Here is a 20,549-nt window from a genome sequence, read left to right as displayed (position 1 = left end):
TTCTGCCTAGTCCTACTCCTGCGGAGACAACATAACCCAGCTCTTGAGAATCAAGAAGACTACGTCTGTCAATGAGCGATAGAGAAATCTTATTTCTCACCATCTTGGAGTCCTTCAGGTGTTTTTTTTAGCAAACTCCATGCGGGCTTTCATGTGTCTTACACTGAGGAGAGGCTTCCGTCGGGCCACTCTGCCATAAAGCCCCGACTGGTGGAGGGCTGCAGTGATGGTTGACTTTCTACAACTTTCGCCCATCTCCTGACTGCATCTCTGGAGCTCAGCCACAGTGATCTTTGGGTTCTTCTTTACCTCTCTCACCAAGGCTCTTCTCCCCCGATAGCTCAGTTTGGCCGGACGGCCAGCTCTAGGAAGCGTTCTGGTCGTCCCAAACGTCTTCCATTTGAGGATTATGGAGGCCACTGTGCTCTTAGGAACCTTAAGTGCAGCAGAAATCTTTTTGTAACCTTGGCCAGATCTGTGCCTTGCCACAATTCTGTCTCTGAGCTCTTCAGGCAGTTCCTTTGACCTCATGATTCTCATTTGCTCTGACATGCATTGTGATCTGGAAGGTCTTATATAGACAGGTGTGTGGCTTTCCTAATCAAGTCCAATCAGTATAATCAAACACAGCTGGACTCAAATGAAGGTGTAGAACCATCTCAAGGATGATCAGAAGAAATGGAAAGCACCTGAGTTAAATATATGAGTGTCACAGCAAAGGGTCTGAATACTTAGGACCATGTGATATTTCAGTTTTTCTTTTTTAATAAATCTGCAACAATGTCAACAATTCTGTGTTTTTCTGTCAGTATGGGGTGCTATGTGTACATTAGGCTTGTGACGGTATCAGATTTTCATGCTGCGATTAATTGATTAAGGTTTTGCCACGGTATACGGTATTATCACGGTATTCTATTATTAAATTTAAATTATTAAATTTCCACCTCACTTCAATTTCATTGCTGAATTTAGGGGCTTTGGTTCACTTATGCACATTATTATATAGTCAGTCAGTACAGACTCTGTGAACCAGGCCTAAAATAGGTCATCAAGCAGTGTCTGGCCTAACTGGTGATAACTGGTCCTGGCGCTCGGCTCCGATCCGATGGCCTGGTCATTAAGAGGGCAAATCCTTGTGGTCAAGAAGTGGTTAAACCTGAAGGAGGTGTTGTTTATAAATTACTTTACTATTGCTTTAGGCCTGGTTCACATGTATGCGGGTTGGCGGTTCACATGTATGCGGGTTGGTGGTTCACATGTATGCGGGTTGGTGGTTCACATGTATGCGGGTTGGCAGCCCACATTTGCACAGGCATAGCAGCCCATTGATTTGAACGGGCTGCTATGCCCTCATTTTCCGCAGAAAAAAGGTGCATGCAGCATTTTTTTAAAATTCAGTGGCCTTGAAATCCATCCTGCTTTTGCACCATGCGACTAACCTGCAGTTCCTGCTCTGGCAAGCTTTCTGCATTTTTTGTATACGTGGGCACGGCATTTAAAAACAGTTTGCGTGTGCAGCAACGGCAGGTAAGTCGCATGGTGCAAAAGAAGGATGGATTTCATGGCCACTGCATTTTTTTAAATTCTGCATGCACCTTTTTTCAGCTGAAAACGCAGGCATAGCAGCTCAAGCCCATTCACATCAATGGGCTGCTATGCCTGTGCAAATGTGGGCCCCCAACCCGCATACATGTGAACCAGGCCTAAAGCAATAGTAAAGTCATTAATTGGTTAAACCTGCAGGAGGACCAGTGTTTTTATCTATTAATGACTTTACTATTGCTTTAGGCCTGGTTCACATGTATGCGGGTTGGGGGCCCACATTTGCACAGGCATAGCAGCCCATTGATGTGAATGGGCTTGAGCTGCTATGCCTGCGTTTTCAGCTGAAAAAAGGTGCATGCAGAATTTAAAAAAATGCAGTGGCCATGAAATCCATCCTTTTGCACCATGCGACTTACCTGCCGTTGCTGCACACGCAAACTGTTTTTAAATGCCGTGCCCACGTATACAAAAAATGCAGAAAGCTTGCCAGAGCAGGAACTGCAGGTTAGTCGCATGGTGCAAAAGCAGGATGGATTTCAAGGCCACTGAATTTTAAAAAAATGCTGCATGCACCTTTTTTCTGCGGAAAATGAGGGCATAGCAGCCCGTTCAAATCAATGGGCTGCTATGCCTGTGCAAATGTGGGCCGCCAACCCGCATACATGTGAACCGCCAACCCGCATACATGTGAACCACCAACCCGCATACATGTGAACCAGGCCTAAAGCAATAGTAAAGTCATTAATAGATAAAAACACCGGTCCTCCTGCAGGTTTAACCACTTCTGGATCGCAAGGATTTGCCCCTTTAAAGACCAGGCCATCGGATCAGAGCGCCAGGACCAGTCATCACCATGTAGGCCAGACACTGCTTGATGGCTATATAATAATGTAATGTGGGCTGCTATGCGTGTGTGTGTGTGTGTGTATATATATATATTAGAGCTGCACGATTCTGGCCAAAATGAGAATCACGATTTTTTAGCTTGGAATAAAGATCACGATTCTCTCACGATTCTCTGTGTAACAAAAAAAAAAAAAATTTGGATAACTTTACTGTTACGTTTTTTTTTTTTTTATTCATTAAAGTCTATTAATTGCGTTTGAAAGACTGCTGCGCAAATACAGTGTGACATAAAATATTACAACAATCGCCATTTTTTTCTGTAGGGTCTCTGCTAAAAAAATATATAAAATGTTTGGGGGTTCTAAGTACTTTTCTAGCAAAAAAAAAAAAACTGATTTTAACTTGCAAGCAACAAGTGTCAGCAAAAGGTCCAGTCTTTAAGAGGTTAAACTTCCTTTCTCCCTGGCAGAGGAAAGGAAAAGATACAATGTAAACATTTTTGTTTATAGTTACTGGGAGAGCTGTGTGAGTGAATGAGTCATCCAGCTCACTGAAATGTATCAATTCACAAGTCAGACCCAGGAGAAGAGAAACTCGGTATTTTAAAAATGCCACAATAACAATACCGTGGCTATGCAATACCGCGATATATCGAATTACCGAAAACCGGCATATGTCTAGTGTACATTCATGAGGAAGAAGAATGAACCTAAATGATTTTAGCAAATGGCTGCAATATAACAAAGAGTGAAAAATTTAAGGGGGTCTGAATACTTTCCGTACCCACTGTATATATATTTTTGGGTCAAATTAATCTTGTGTTTATACTTTATGTTTGGTAGTGGGTATAGATGAATAGCAAAAAAAAAAAAAAAAAAAGAAATTCACAAACGTGGATCTAAGGATCAACCTTCGTCAAACAGGGTCGGCCACATTCATTTAAAATTCATCTGAACCCTGCAGAACTAGCTGAATTTCGATACGTCTATGACCAGCTTAAAATGGTTCTAAGGCTGAAGGTTCTTTTTACCTATGAAAGTAAAAACCTGTGTGCAGCACCACAATTCGAGTAATATCAGTAGTTTGTGTGACTGTTTTACCATATAGCAATGTACCATGACTTACCTTTCACCTTGGCAATCACAGTTCCAGCAGCTCCTAGGATATCCACTGAATTAAGGGTTTGATGTTTGCTGATTACCGCTTTTAGCACTCGCAACAATTCTCCCAAACGCTCATGTACTACTTGGTGTAAGTTGTCCTGATTTTCTAAAAAGAAGCAAAGAGTGACATGAAACACAAGCCATCACCTTGGAAAACAACTCATTCAGTTTTAAATAGAAATAAAAGGCAAACATTTATGTACAGAGATAAAAAAAATAATAATTAGAAATTATTTAAAAAAAAAAAAAAAGGGGAAAAAAAAGTTAACACACACTCTGTTCTTATATGCATAAGAGCTGGGGAGGAGAAACAGCAGTACACTGAGTTTCCCAGTGAAAGGCTGTGTGTGTGTGTGTGTGTGTGGTGGGGGGGGGGACAGGACAAGTCTGAATATTGGAGGACAGCAGGCTGAGTTTTCAGCACATCTAGAGAACTGACCATGCTGTGTTCTCCTGTGTAGTGTGGTCAGTTTTTAATAGGAAAGCACTGGCAGGAACACCAGGGATTTAACACCAAGGAAGCAATACAAAGGATACTTTCCCACACAAGTACGAACATATCAGGAATAAAAAATGTTGGGTTTTCATATTATTAAACAAAAAAAGAAGAAGGACTTGTCAGAATGGTAAAGCACATGACTGGCTACATTCCAAAAATAGAGGGAATAGTTCTGATAGTATCCCCCCGCAATATCTCACCACTGGCGCTGAACACGCTCATACATGCATCACCTTCTGTTCCTCGATCAACACAGTACAAAAAACAAAGTTAACTCTCAGTAAAGAACCCCCCCCCCCCCCCGCCCCCTGTACACAGAATGTTTTCAGAGGACTGAAGGACACTTGCAAGGGAAGAAAACAAATGTAGGCTGAGTGGTACCAACCCATGTTTTGAACTTACAGCTTATTTAATTTTGCATACATATATATATGTTCATTTAAATATATTCCTCAATAATCACAAAAGATATAAATCCACTTTGTGTGCCAAAAGCCTTTGCAATCCCAGCTACAGTGCATCCGGAAAGTATTCACAGCGCTTCACTTTTTCCACATTTTGTTATGTTGCAGCCTTATTCCAAAATGGCTTAAATTCATTATTTTCCTCAAAATTCTACAAACAATACCCCATAATTGACATCATGAAAGAAGTTTGTTTGAAATCATTACAAATGTATTAAAAAAAAACAAAAAAAAAAATCCCACGTACATAAGTATTCACAGCCTTTGCCATGAAACTCAAAACTGAGCTCAGGTGCATCCGGTTTCCACTGATAATCCTTGAGAGGTTTCTACAACTTGATTGGAGTGCACCTGTCGTATGTTCAGTTGATTGGACATGATTCGGAAAGGCGCACCTTTTACAGCGAATGTCAGAGCACAAACCAAGCCATGAAGTCCAAGGAATTGTATGTAGACCTCAGATAGGATTGTATCGAGGCACAGATCTGGGGAAGTGTACAGAAAAATTTCTACAGCATTGAAGGTTCCAATGAGCACAGTGGCCCCCACCATATGTAAAATGGAAATAGTTTGGAACCACCAGGACTCTTGCTAGAGTGGGCCACCTGGCCAAACTGAGCGATCGGTGGAGAAGGTCAGGGAGTCAGGGAAGTGACCAAGAACCTTCCAGAATAACAACCATCTCTGCAGCACCCCACCAATCAGGCCTGTATAGTAGAGTGGTCAAACGAAAGCCACTCCTCAATGAAAGACGCATGCCAGCAAGCCTGGAGTTTGCCAAAAGGCACCTGAAGGACTCTCAGACCATGAGAAACAAAACTCTCTGGTCTGATGAAACAAGGATTGAACTGTTTGGCATGAATGGCAAGCCCCAAATCTGGAGGAAACCGGGCACCGCTCATCACCTGGCCAATACCATCCCTACAATGAAGCATGGTGGTGGCAGCATCATGCTCTGGAGATGTTTTTCAGTGGCAGGAACTGGGAGACCAGTCAGGATCAAGGGAAAGATGAATGCAGCAATGTACAGAGACATCCTTGAAGAAAACCTGCTCCAGAGCGCTGTGGAGTGGGGTGAAGGTTTATCTTTCAACAGGACAATGACCCTAAGCACACAGCCAAAATAAAGGAGTGGCTACAGGACAACTCTGTGAATGTTATTGAGTGGCCCAGCTTTGAACCCGATTGAATGTCTTTGGCAAGATCTAAAAATGGCTTTGCACCGACACTTCCCATCCAACCTGATGGAGCTTGAGAGGTCCTGCAAAGAAGAATGGAAGAAACTGCCCAAAAATAGGTGTGCCAAGCTTGTAGCATCATACTCAAAAAGACTTGAGGCTGTAATTGGTGCCAAAGGTAGAGCAACAAAGTATTAAGCAAAAGGTTTTAAATACTTATGTACATAAGAATTTTTTCATTTTTAATAAATTTGCAAAGATTTCAAACCAAAATTCTACAAACAATACCCCATAATGACAGCGTGAAAAAAAGTTTAAGATAATAATAAATAGAAAATAATAACCAATTTATTCAATTTTGGAATAAGGGTCCATTCACACTAGCGCGACTTGTCAGGCGAAGCGGTCGGTCCCTCGCCATTGAATAGTACAGGACCCGTTCTAATAGTCGCTCCGACTTAGAAAAAGGGTCCTGTACTACTTTGGGGCGACCTGGAGGCAACTTGCATTGACTTCAATTATATGAAGTCCCTGCAAGTCGTGCCGAGGTCGCGGTGCACAGCTTCACAGGTCGCCCCAGCAAGTCGTGTCGCGGAAGTGTGAATGGGCTGTAAGGCTTTACGCATAACAAAATGTGGAAAAAGTGAAGCGCTGTGAATACTTCTTGGATGCACGGTATAACCTGGAAAAAAAGGCAGTAGCAAAATCACTGTGCCTGTGCAGAAAGCAAAAACAGAAAAAACGAAAGCTAAAAACATGCAACAAGACAAATCCCATTTATTTCAATGTCCCCTGTTCACATCTGAGCGTCGCTCAAAAAAGTACATGAGGTTTTTTTTTTTTTTTTTTGGCAGATTACAAAACGCTGCAAACATGCATGAAAAACATCTGTAAAACACCCAAAAAAATGCATGAAAAACACCAGTAAAATGCCTGTAAAAATAGCAACGCCTAGATGTGAAGGTATCCTAAGCAGACAGAAAAAGAAACGTATGTTTTTCAATGTAGAGAAAAAAACAAATGAAACGCGGTCTTTATTAATTACATTTTTTCAGTGCTGGATGTCTGCAATTAAAAAGTTATTAGCTTTATTCAATCTCCTTTTGGGAGATTTCAATTTAAGCCTTTGGTTTCTGGCCACTGTACAAATTGTTAGCAATCCGCTTGCTGTTAGCCGAGGTTCAAACCTTGCTCTGGCAGCTGGAATAGGGGCTCCTTGTGGAGCCTGTGGGATGTGTCACAGGTTTGTTTTCAAATGTTTACCCACATGGAATGCGTCTTCTGTTTACCTTTCTATTTCTGTATGAGAGTCACAGCCAAAAAGGAGATCTGATGTTGGCATTAAACTTAGCAGATCACAGAAGACACGCACATACGATCACGCACACCACAACACACTGGCTCCTACACCCATGGAATATACATGAATCCTACCATATCAGGGTCTGTACAAATTCAAATGGTAAAAACACTTACATTACGTAGCAGGGGATTTTCATTTTTTTAGATAAAAAGATCTGCCAGTAAGTTTTATAATGTACAATGTAGGTGTGCAAACTAAATAAATAAAACATTATATATATATATATATATATATATATACACACACACACTATCTATATATATATATATATATATATATATATATATATATATATATATATATATATATATATAAACACACACACACACACACTATCTATATTATATATATATATATATATATAAATAAACACACACACATATATATATACATAAACACACACACATACACACATATATATATATATATATATATATATATATATATATATATATATATATATATATATATATATACACACACACACACACACACACACACACATACACACCTCACATTTTTGTAAATATTTTATTATATCTTTTCATGTGACAACACTGAAGAAATGACACTTTGCTACAATGTAAAGTAGTGAGTGTACAGCTTGTATAACAGTGTAAATTTGCTGTCCCCTCAAAATAAATCAACACACAGCCATTAATGTCTAAACCGCTGGCAACAAAAGGGAGTACACCCCTAAGTGAAAATGTTTAAATTGGGCCCAAATTGTCAATATTTTGTGTGGTCACCATTTTTTTTCCAGCACTGTCTTAACCCTCTTGGACATGGAGTTCCCAGAGCTTCACATGTTGCCACTGGAGTGAGGAGGATGCCCCACAGATGCTCAATTGGGTTTAGTTCTGGAGACATGCTTGGCCAGTCCATCACCTTTACCGTCAGCTTCTTTAGCAAAGCAGTGGTCGTCTTGGAGGTGTGTTTGGGGTTGTTATCATGTTGGAATTCTGCCCTGCAGCCCAGTCTCTGTAGGGAGGGGATCATGCTCTGCTTCAGTACATCACGGTACATTTTGGCATTCATGGTTCCCTCAATGAACTGTAGCTCCCCAGTGCCCGCAACACTTATGCAGCCCCGGACCATGACACTCCCACCACCATGCTTCACTGTAAGCAAGACACATTTGTATTTGTACTCCTTACCTGGATGCCGCCACACACACTTGACACCATATGAACCAAATAAGTTTATCTTGGTCTCATCAGACCACAGGACATAGTTCCAGTAATCCATGTCCTTAATCGGCTTGTCTTTAGCGAAAAGTTTGCAGGCTTCCTTATGCAACGGCAGCCATGCAGACCAATTTGATGCTGTGTATAGCATATAGTCTGAGCACTGACAGGCTGACCCCCCCACCCCTTTAACTTCTACAGCAATGCTGGCAGCACTATTCCCTATTTCCCAAAGACAACCTCTGGATGTGACGCTGGTGCCCTCAACTTGTTTGGTCGACTATGGCGAGGCCTGTTCTGAGTGGAACCTATCCTGTTAAACCACTGTTATGGTCTTGGCCACCATGCTGCAGCTCAGTTTTCAGGGTCTTTGCAATCTTCTTATAGCCTAGGTCTTTAGGTCATCTTTATTTAGAGAAACAATTCTTTTTTTCAGATCCTCAGAGCTCTTTGCCATGAGGTGCCATGTTGAACTTTCAGTGACCAGTATGAGAGAGTGAGAGCGATAACACCAAATTTAACACACCTGCTCCCTCTTCAAACCTGAGACCTTGTAACAACTAAAAAGCCACCTGGCACCGGGGAGGGAAAATGGCTAATTTGGCCCAATTTGGACATTTTCACTTAGGGGTATACTCAGTTTTGTTGCCAGCGGTTTAAACACTAATGGCTGAGAGTTGAGTTATTTTGAGGGGACACTGTTGTTCAAGCTGTACACTCACTACTTCACATTGTAGCAAAGTGTAATTTCTTTAGCGTTGTCAAATGAAATGATATAATAAAATATTTGCAAAAATGTAAGGGATGTACATACTTTTGTGAGATACTGTAATATTATATATATATATATATATATATATATATATATATATATATATATATATATATATATATATATATATATATATATATATACACACACACACACACACACACACACACACACACAAACACACACACACTATATTGTCAAAAGGTATTGGGACGCCTGCCTTTACACGCACATGAATTATAATGGCATTCCAGTCTTAGTACGTAGGATTCAATAGAATTGGCCCACCCTTTGCAGCTATAACAGCTTCAACTCTTCTGGAAAGGCTGTCAACAAGGTTTAGGAGTGTGTCTATGGGAATGTTTGACCATTCCTCCAGAAGCACATTTGTGAGGTCAGGCACTAATGTTGGACGAGAAAGCCTGGCTCTCAGTCTCCGCTTCAATTCATCCCAAAGGTGTTCTATAGGGTTAGGGTCAGGACTCAGTGAAGGCCAATCATGTTCCTCCACCCCAAACTCGCTCATCCATGTCTTTATGGACCTTGCTTTGTGCACGGGTGCGCAGTCATGTTGGAACAGCAAAGGGTCACTCCTATACTGTTCCCACAAAGTTGGGAGCAAAAAAAATTGTCCCAAATGTCTTGGTATGCTGACGCCTTAGGGGACAAGCCCAACCTCTGAAAAAACAACCCAACACCATGATACCAATTGATTTGGACCAGCCCACAAAGCAAGGTCCATAAATACATGGATGAGCGAGTTTGGGGTGGAGGAACTTGACTGCAAAGGGTGGGCCAACTCAATATTGAACCCTACGGACTAAGACTGGGATGGCATATTAAAGTTATTGTGCGTGTAAACAAAGCGCCCCGATACTTTTGGTAATATAGTGTATATATTGTACAGGACGCCAAGGATGGGTCCTGGATGGGTGCAGCACCAATACTTGGGTTATGGTCCCTTTAAAGGGAACTGTGTGTGTCAAATGGCCGGCTTCTGTCGGACTGGCTGCCCCCTTGACATTTGGCCCATGTGTACTAGGCTTTACTCTATCCAAAATGTTAAGACCACAGAATTCTCCTTTCGGTGATACACCAAGTGCTCATTACTCTGGTTGGTTGCTCAGGCGATCAGCACTACATCTGAAAAGAGGGTGTGCAATCACCTAATATATAAAAATGTTGTTTTTTGAAGCAACTTCAGCTCTGTGGACAGCAATATGGAAAAAAGAAAGCAATGGGGTGGCACTCTATTCAGCACCTAGTACAAAAGTACATTTACTAGAATACCAAATTAATTGTCAAACTCGTGTTAAAAATAATAAACAACACACTACAGTACACAGAGAATATACTTAGCCAAAAAAGAAAAAAAAAAAAACCTTCATTTTGAAAGCCAGGTTATGAGTTGGTGACAATAAAGTTTACTATTAAATGGGACAATGACCCAGAACAGTGTCAGCACATGCGAACCGACGCTGAAAGGTATTCCTTGTTCTGTAAAACGTGTGACTGAACAATGGGCCATAACTTTAGTTCTCCAGAAAACATTTATTACTGTGCAGAAAGTGCCCAGACAGCAATCCAAATGACTTGGCACCCTTTAAGAAAGCCTTGCAAATAACAGCAGTGAAGTCATGAGGTCTGAAGCTGATGTAGAAGGAAGGAAGCCAAGGTAAGCTATTATTTAGACCTTTGTTTTCTTGTTTAATAAAAAAGTAAAAATACTGTGTACATATACACACAAAGGTGTATACAAAGACATTTATTTATGTGGACTTGTCCATTACAGAAAAAAATTATCTTGCACGCCCAATTTTTCAGTTTTTTATTTGTTAAAAAAAGTTTGAAATATCCAATAAATTTCGTTCCACTTCATGATTGTGTCCCACTTGTTGATTCTTCACAAAAAAAATGGATTTTTGTAAAATCTTACCGTAAAATCCTTTTCTCTTAGCTCATCGACAGACGTAGTCCTCGGTGATACACCACCTTCGGGTTATGTTACCTCCGCAGGAGCAGGACTAGACAGGAAATTAAAAAGCTCTGGCCACACCCTAGGGGCAGTCCCAGAGGGTATATCCTCTCTCTCTCTGCCTCAGCAAATCAGTTATGTGAAAAAGCAGTGCTTAGAGAATTTAACCCAACCCAACTCCAAAACAGAGGGGCGGGGACTACGTCTGTCGATGAGCTAAGAGAAAAGGATTTTACGGTAAGATTTTACAAAAATCCATTTTTCTCTAGCGCTCATCGACAGACGTAGTCCTCGGTGATACACCACCTTCGGGACGTCCCAGAGCAGTATCACAACTGAGGGGTGGGAAAATGGAAATCAAATCCCAATCTAGAAGGCCCAACCGGTGCCAACTAGAAGTTTACAATGCTCATCCTTAATGATGAGACTCAACAAAAAAATTTTCAAACAGAAAAAAACCCTCGAGGTAGACCACCGGTCTCCTCAAATTGCGGCCTGCAAAACCTTGCGGCCAAATGAGGCATCCGCCGATGCCGTCACATCAATTTTATAGAATTTAGTAAAGGTATGTACCGACGACCAAGTGGCCGCCTTACATACCTGGACCACTGACGCCTGATGGCGAAAGGCCCAGGAAGTACTGAGCGCTCGAGTGGAGTGCGCCCTAACAGGGAACGGAGGACTCTGACCCTTAATAGAATAAGCCTGTACCACCGTTTGTCTAATCCATTTGGCAATGGTCGCGGCAGATGCAGGCAAACCCTTTCTGGGGCCATCCGTGATCACAAAAAGTGAATCCGTCTTACGGAATGATTCCGTAGCTTTCAGGTATACCCTGATTGCCCGAACCACATCCAAGGAATGCAACGCATGTTCCCGATGATGCTTGGGCTGAGGACACAAGGAAGGTAGTACAATATCTTCATTCAGATGAAAATCTGAAACCACCTTAGGAAGAAAAGATGGCTTAGGATGAAGTACTACCTTATCCCTATGAATCACTAGGTATGGGGACTGGCATGATAATGCAGCCAGTTCTGACACCCTGCGAGCAGAAGTAATAGCCACCAAGAAGACCACCTTCTGGGATAAAGTAAGCAAGGGAATCTCCCTGATGTTTTCAAAGGGAGGTTTCTGTAGAACCGACAAAACCAAATTAAGATCCCAGGGCGGTAAGGGCGCGCGGACTGGAGGAGCCAGGTGCCGCACCCCCTGGATGAAATTCCGCACCAAGGATTTGGTAGCTAAAGGTTTCTGAAAGAAGATTGCTAATGCTGAAACTTGACCCTTGATGGTGCTCAAGGCTAGCTTCTGCTCAACCCCTTGTTGCAAAAAGGCCAATATTCGAGACACCGAATAGGTACGTGGAGGAAATCCTAAAGATTCGTACCACGCAATATAAGTCTTCCATGTGTGATAATAGACTTTGCTGGAAGTCGCTTTCCTTGCTTTAATAAGGGTAGGAATGACTGAAGTAGACAAACCTCTGTCCTTCAGTACTTGGGTCTCAATGGCCAGGCCATTAAAACCAGCGACTGTAAAGCACGAAGGTAAATAGGTCCTTGAGACTACAGACACTCCCTGAGACGAAGTTCCCACGGAACGTCTGCGACTAACATGTCCAAGTCGGCCAGGCCGGCTTGAAGAGGCCAGCCTAGAATTTCTAGGACCACTGGCGCTGATTGGATCTGAACCAGGCGTCCCTAGAGCTATCTGGCCCCGACCATCCGAGAAAGTCTGGTCGTTTTCTGTTCCCACACATTTATCAGATACCTGATAGTTATCAGGAAAGGTGATCTTTTCTGGTTGAACCTCAGGGACCGAAGTCACCCGACTAGAGGCTACTTGGCCTATCTGGTCAATCAGATCCGATTCCTGTGAGGTATCGGGACTAATCTTAGGAAAAGGTAAAGGAAAAGATCTATACAGGGAACGGTAACTACCGCTTCCTGTACTTAAATGTTGGAAGGGAAGAATCGCACCGGTAGTAGTGGTTGATGCTCGATCTAATGTCCTGAATACCGGTGAAAACGTCCCCCCACCCTGAAATTGGGTGGGGGCGCACCTTCAGGCTGTGTACTCCTTTACTTCGGGTTTGGCTGGGTTGGTCCTCTGCTTGTCAGACCAGCCCTTCTTGAACCCTCCTGGAGGAGTCTTGCCTTTCCCGGAAGTACCAGCCGGGCGCCCTTTATGGGCGGTAAAGAAAGGTCCTCGCTTGTTGCGAGGTTCCTTAGCTTTTGCAGCCTGTGGCAAAAAAGTACTCTTGCCCCCGGTGGCATCCTTAATGATTTCATCTAGGTTGGCTCCAAATAGACGATTCCCCTGGAAAGGGAGATTGGTCAAAGTCTTTTTGGAACCTAGGTCAGCTGACCAGCATTTTAACCACAGCACACGTCTGAGGATCACTGCTAACTTAGATGCATGCCCTAACAAGGGAGTAGTGTCCAAGGCTGCGTCACAGATAAACCGTAGCCCTTGTATGATCTGTTCTATCAAATCAGATGTCTCCTGGGGAATATCTTTTCCCCTAAGATCTTGGCGTACCATTTTCGCCCATTCTGTAAGTGTCTGGGAAGCTAGACCAATAACAATTACTGGTCTAAATGCTGACCCTATCAGAGAAAAGATAGTGCGGGACTCCGCTTCTATCTTTCGATCCACCGGATCCTTAAAGGACGAAGTGTCCTCCACTGGAATAACCGTGGCTTTATTCAGCCTGGAAATAGGCGGATCCACGACTGGTGGTACCGTCCATTTCTTAATGATGGATTCCTCAAACGGATAGCGTCTAGCAATACGCTTGGAAATAGTAAAGGTACGTTTAGAATGTTCCCATTCTCCTTTAATCTGATTTCCAAAACATTTAGGTACAGGAAAAGCCTTCGCCGTCTTGATGGGCTTATTAGTCCCAAAAGGCCTCTCTGTTTCAGTTGCCTCTGCCGGTAAAGCCTCAAGTTTTAAGGTTTCTTGCACTGCCACAACTAGTGCGTCCACCAATGCTTCTTCCTGAATTATAGCAGGAGAAGAAGCGTCCTCCTCACTGTCTGAGGGGGCTTTACCTGGGATAACAGCCCTTGCAGAGGAACCTGCAACTGCAGTGACCATCTCTGAATCAGAGTCAGAGGTGTCAGATAGTATAGGGGTAGGCGGGGGTCGCTTCCTTGACCCCCGTCCCTGACAGGCCGCCTCCACCCGAGCCACCATAGACTCCAACATTGCTGTAAATGACTCTATACTCTGTACACCGGCGGGTCCCGAGGCCCCCTCGAGGGAAACAGGTGGGGGAATATGTGTGGCAGGGTCCATAATAACTCCAGTTACTTCCTGGATGATATAATTCAAAGTAAAGAAAAAACTTTTTTTTTTTTTTTTTTTTTTGACCCTCAGCGCCACAAAAAAAAACCCCTTAGTGTTACCTGCTAGGGATCCCTATCGATCGAGAGAGAGAGAGATAGACCCCCAGGCTCACCACTTGATGTTCAGAGTTGAACTGCAACAGCTTACAGCGCTGTCTTAGACAAACAGGAAGTCTTTTGGCTGGCTGCCCAGGAAGAAAGGAGGCGGCTCCGCCCCTCTGCACGCCTTCCGGCGCCTCCCCCAAGCTCCACGAGGTGTAGAATCACCTAAAACATGGCCGCCCCCATGCTGGAGACACGAGGCTACGCCAAAATGGCGGCTCGTGCGATCCAGCAAAAAAAAATGGCGGCGGCCTGTGCTGACTAGCGGTGTGCTGCAGGCACACAACACTCTCTCTGCATGGGGATATGGCGTGGTTGGCGGTACCGGCCCTGGCGGACCGCATGGCCATTCGGGAGGCCTGCTATTAGCTGGAGATCTGACTTGGAAGGCAGTCTACATGTCCATGGCTTCTGACTGGTAGGTAGCTTATACTTAACCCATAAGATTCCCAGAATGCCACAGATTACATTTTTAAAAAACATGTATACAATAGATTGTTAGCTCCCAAACCAAGCCTCCTGGCTTTTTGTACACATAAAATCACACTCAAAGTAGGAGGATTTGTGACATGTTATAGGATAGAAAGAAACTCTTTCTTACCATACAGAGAGGGGCCCGCGTTCACCACAAAACCCGTCAGGGAAAAAGGGGGAACATACTACTCACCATACCGGAACCAGGCGGGCACCAACTCCTGACAGTACCCCTCTCCACCGGGGCGGGAGGGCTGTCGACCGATACGGACGCCGTGACTCATGGTCTTTGGCGTTTCAGCGAGACGTTTAACTCGCGGGTTCAGTCCTTTTAATGGGACTTTGTCGCGGCCGACCCAGCGCGGAGCTATGGCCTGCACGCGCTCGTAGGCTGAACTGGGGTGACCACCGGATCTCAACATCCAGCCCGTCGCCCAGTTCAGCTTTCTTGCTTGAAGATCTCACAGGAACACTGGAGAAAAAAAGCTGTCCAAAAATCCTTTTAGAAAAAAATTCTTGCCAGGACCTAAGATCCCAGCAAGGTATCTAGGTCCTTACTCCTAACTAGACAGAAAATAACTGATTTGCTGAGGCAGAGAGAGAGAGGATATACCCTCTGGGACTGCCCCTAGGGTGTGGCCAGAGCTTTTTAATTTCCTGTCTAGTCCTGCTCCTGCGGAGGTAACATAACCCGAAGGTGGTGTATCACCGAGGACTACGTCTGTCGATGAGCGCTAGAGAAATTACAGTTTTATATCTTTACATTTGAAGCCTGAAATGTGGCAAAAGGTCGAAAAGGCACTGTATATTGTACATTCACATCAGTTCCTGCTCTCAAGGAGCTTACAATCTAAACTCTCCAACTCCTAGTCATAGGACACATACGAGGGCCAATATAGACAGGAGCCAATTAACCTACCGGCATGTCTTTGGGGTGTGGGAGGAAACCTGGAGTATCCAGAGGAAACCCACGCACAGGAAGAACATGTAAACTTTGTGCGGGTAGTGCCGTGGTTGGGATTCCAACCTGCTGCTAGGCAGAAGTGCTGGAATAGGGGCCGCTGCCTGGATTTTTAAAGAAGGGCATTTAAATACTCTGTAGGTCTCTTTTAAAAGGAAAAAAAAAAACCTCAGCTAATTAGCAACATCTTTTAAGATGCCAATGAGTGCAGCTGAATGTGATGCATGGGAGTTCACGAGATCATCACTGGCTACTCATTGACCGAAGGAGGAAGGCATCTGGTTCAGAAAAATAGTCTGAGGAGATGGCAGTGGCATTGATGACAAAAATGGAACTGTGATCTCATTGGTAAGTTTTCCATGTATATGTGCCATTTTGTGCAGGTATGCTCCTACAATCACTTGCCCATCCAGTTTCTATTGGGTTAAGTAAACTGCTGCTTTCCAGGGTTACTATAATAATTAAAGGTTGTCTTGTGATGCAGACACCCATGTTAAACAGCATAGCCAGGTTGCAGTTGTCAATTTTCTCCACTAGATTCAAGTAACCAACCTTTCCCCAGTCTGTAACCGGAAAATTAACACTGGCAAGTTTACCACAGCAGCTACTTACTGTTGACTAACACTATGCAAAACTCTGATTGGCTGACTCTTCCTCTCCCAGTTTGTGTTGCTGTGTGGTGGCTTATAAAAAGCCAAGAATGAAAGAGGTTTTAATGGTGAATCTTTGTGAAAAAGTCAAATATTAATCTGCAATTTTGCTATAATATTCTTTAAGTTGACTGCACTGATTTCTGTGCACATATCCAGAGATAGTGCTTTTGTGGTCGCTTTATCTTTGACCTTCCTCACTCAGTTTCCTTTGCTGTTGTTGCCCACTAAACATGGCCACTCTCTCCATTTGCACCAAAGAAAAACATCAAACAGTGATCTTGTTTTTTTTTTTCCAGAATTATACCTAGGTGGATGCTGCATCTGTTCTCCGCCGGCTCTAACACTGAGAATGGAGTGATCAAACACTGCCGATTGCTCAGTTCTGGGGGGCTCCCTGAGCAGAGAGCTGATGACTGTCAGTCTGCTCTGCCCCCCTTTGCTCCCTGGAGCCCTGGGCTGTGGAGGGGGCTGGAGCGGCTGGCTCAGGCTCTCAGCAGCCAGCTGAGAGAGTCTGAGACGGGTGCAGTTCCAGGCTTGTGAGTGGATCCAGACTTCATTGTCTCAATCTTGCCTGAGCCTGGACCCGCTCTGTGACATCAGCCGACAACGGGCTTTAGCTCGCTGTCTGCTGAAAACGGGTCACAGTATTGCAGAACGAACTGCACTCTGATCTACAGCACAAGTACAGCCAAACGACTTATGGCTGTATGTCATGGTCTTACCTTCTTGCTGTTCTCCTTCGTTTGACATGTGCTGGCGGCCATCTTGGTTTCTGGGTTTCTTGTAGCCTCCCACCCTGCGGCTCCTCCTTCCTACTGGGAGGAGCTGGATGCCTAGCTCATATATATATATATATATAGGAGGTCTGTGGCTTCAGTTCCCTGCTTGGTCCTCCTGTGTTCACATGCTTCTAAGACTGCTGCTGCTTCTGGTTCCTGTTCCTGGCTTCGTCTGACTACCCTGCTGGTTCCTGATCCTGGCTTCGTCTGACTACCCTGCTGGTTCCTGATCCCGGCTTCGTCTGACTACCCTCCTGGTTCCTGACCCCTGGCTTCGCAAAGACTCTGCATCGGTTTCGCCATCCGTTTGGACTTTTGCTTTATAGCTTGTTTTTCAATAAAGCTTTCTTATTTTCACTTATCTGTTGTTGTACGTCTGGTTCATGGTTCCGTGACACTGTACTTCTCCTTTAGGGCTTGTTCACACCATAGATGCATGAAAACCGATGGGAAAACTGCGCATATTTCACTTGCAGACACATCAGTTTCCCATCGGTTTTCATGTGCTTTTCAGTCAGTTTTTATGCATGTTGACCCCATTTTTTATGCGTGACAGTTACGGTATGTGCCCTATTCAAACCAATGTTGATGTCATGTTAGTTTTTCCCCTGTGCAGAAAATTGCATAAACATTGCAGATTCCTGCGTAGAAAAATTCTGTACGTTGCGGTGTGAACAGTGCACATAGAGAATCATTGTTTTTTTGTGCCCTTGCAGAACACGTGCAGTAAAACCGACGTCTCTGCACCATGGTGAAAACAAGGCCTTAAGGCAGGGATCCTCAAACTATGGCCCTCCAGCTGTTGTGGAACTACACATCTCATGAGGCATTGTAAAACTATAGGCAAAAAGAAACAAAAAAGGGCGCACCGACCTAGCGCATTATCCTCAATAATAGGCTTTATTTTTACAACATATAAAATGGCTACTCACAAACAAAGGTAGAAAATAATCATATCAAGCTCAGTCACTCCAGTGTCAGGAATAGTCCATGTGTTAGTCCATAATTCTGTTAAGATGACGTCTGACACGTTTCGAGGCTCAGCCTCTTCCTCAGAGCCTATTATTGAGGATAATGCGCTAGGTCGGTGCACCCTTTTTTATTTCATTTTGCCTATAGTACTGTTGGACCACCCCAGTCCTGTTTGGGCAGCAAGACTCTAGCCATCCGAGACGCCATATATGAGTCCCGTGGGAAGTGTGGTCGGGGAGCTTGGATTCTAAGCGCAGGAGAAGGGTGGTATCACCATATTGTTTTGGGGCATTGTAAAACTCTTGCATTCACAGACATGACTAGGCATGATGGGAATTGTAGTTCCTGATCAGCTGGAGGGCCATAGTTTGAAGACCCTTGCCCTAGCAGAAAATCTTTTAAGGCTTTTATCACAATAAGTAAAATAAAATCTTGCTCCCTCGGATTTTATCAGCTTGGTCCACTTAAAGATGCCTTAAGAGGTCTTCTATTTTCCACACACCAACTAGGGCAAGAATTGGTGCATGCAAGGCTGAGGGGCAAACGAAAAACTCTTTTATCCAAGAGTATATACAAGTTTGTGGAATGCTGGAATAAATGCATTGAAAAGAAAGATGCTTTTGTTGAAAAATTATAGAACTATGTTTTCTACTGTTGCTCTTATAAATAATAGAAAAAGAGTGCGAATAAATAGGACTCACCCTCTTACATATTTATTGAATACATAACTGGAATACGTTTTCTGCCTAGAGTTCAGATTTAGGCGTTCGGAAATTTAACGAGACCTAGACATACACATAGACCACATGAATCAGTCTAACACAATCTGCCAAGAGCTGGAAAATAGCACAATACTAGTTGGGCCACATTCTAAGATCCTAAAAGAAGAGCTAAACAATCATTTCCACCAACTAACAAACAGAACTTATAGATTTGGGAAAAAATGTAATGCTAAACAAAAAAATTTGCCACTGCAAACCATGGTAGCACTGACCTAAGCACATTTGATCTGGCTGGTACAGGATGTCTCTTGTATCCCTCGCACATTTGTAGAGAAGCCATCGACAGCACTGATAACAAAGAAACAATGCACAAAGCATCATGTTTGTTTCAGGGTGATAAAAGCTAAACTTTCTATAACCCAACTCCGCAGTCTAGTTATTCAGATATACACAATCTGACTGTCCCACCAGGGGAGACGGGTTTACGGAAGCTCAGGGGAAGTGCGGTTTGTGCCAGAATCGATAGCTGTAACCAAGCAGAAACTAAACCTGAAACCAATATGGGGAGCCAACCATGCATGGCAAGCTAGGCAGGAAAATATTTCTTTTTGCGACTAGATAGGGAAAATCAGGATCAACTCCTACAGAGATAGTAAAATTCACATGGTTTAACTGAAAGGTGAACTTCAGGTAAACATTAAAAAATACCAATCAATACAGCTATACCTTTATACAGAATGCAATTCTAAAGACAAAGTGTACAGAAAACTGCCTCAATCCCCTGCACAATATAATGCCTACTTGGAAATCAAGAGCCGATTAGGATCAAGAGCTCTATGTAAGTGAAGATAAGCTTAGAAAAATAGAGTGATGTCCTTATCACTGTCCTAACAAATGCCCCGTACACACTATGAGAAAAATCGTGAAAACGATCGGCCGGTTCGCCTCAATGTTTCACAGCAAGTCGGAATCGAGGATAGAAATAAGGTACGAAAATGCTCATATGACAAAGGCTTTTTTATTTTATTTGTTGATTCGGATCATGGGCAGTCCTTCATATTTGATATTTCTCATAGAAAATGGTACACATTAAATTAAAAAATTGTTCCCTCTGTTCCTGTACGAGAACATTTTTTGGAGTCTGTCCCTTCGAAAATGTTCGTTTGGAAGGTCGTAATCAGCTGTCGAAAGTGGTGAACACACGATCAGAAAATTGTACGATCGTTCCTTAGACAAAAATGGTTGCCAGATTTTCTTATAGTGTGTGCGGGGCATAACCGTCATTGTCCAATCAGCAGGCTGCTGATGCCAACCTAAAGTAGTGATGTGACAGGCTGGACTGGCTGCCTAGAAGTTGAATAGTACCCATACATGTATCAAGTCTGTAAAAAGGGGAATTTTACTTTTGAGAATTAAAAAAATATGTCTTTAACCATGCACTCATTCGGAAAGCAACACAAGAAGCAGCAACCTTGACAACTCTGTTTCATACAACTTTTAAGGGAATGAACTTAATATATTCAGTGTGAGAGAAATGA

General features: G+C 43.2%; 1 protein-coding gene across 1 annotated transcript in view; it reads right to left on the bottom strand.

Annotated features, from left to right (window-relative positions):
* Positions 1–20,549, bottom strand: part of ARHGAP29 (Rho GTPase activating protein 29) — a 241,177-nt gene that overhangs the window by 109,182 nt on the left and 111,446 nt on the right. Inside the window, exon 3 of the mRNA XM_082265500.1 lies at positions 3,517–3,660. Within this exon, the coding sequence (XP_082121626.1) occupies positions 3,517–3,660 (144 nt within the window). The remainder of the gene's footprint in view (positions 1–3,516; positions 3,661–20,549) is intronic.

Source organism: Pelophylax lessonae (genome assembly GCF_965119305.1).
Source record: "Pelophylax lessonae genome assembly, chromosome: 8".
In the NCBI taxonomy this organism is placed as follows: Eukaryota; Metazoa; Chordata; class Amphibia; order Anura; family Ranidae; genus Pelophylax; species Pelophylax lessonae.
This window is presented reverse-complemented; position numbering and strand designations above follow the sequence as displayed.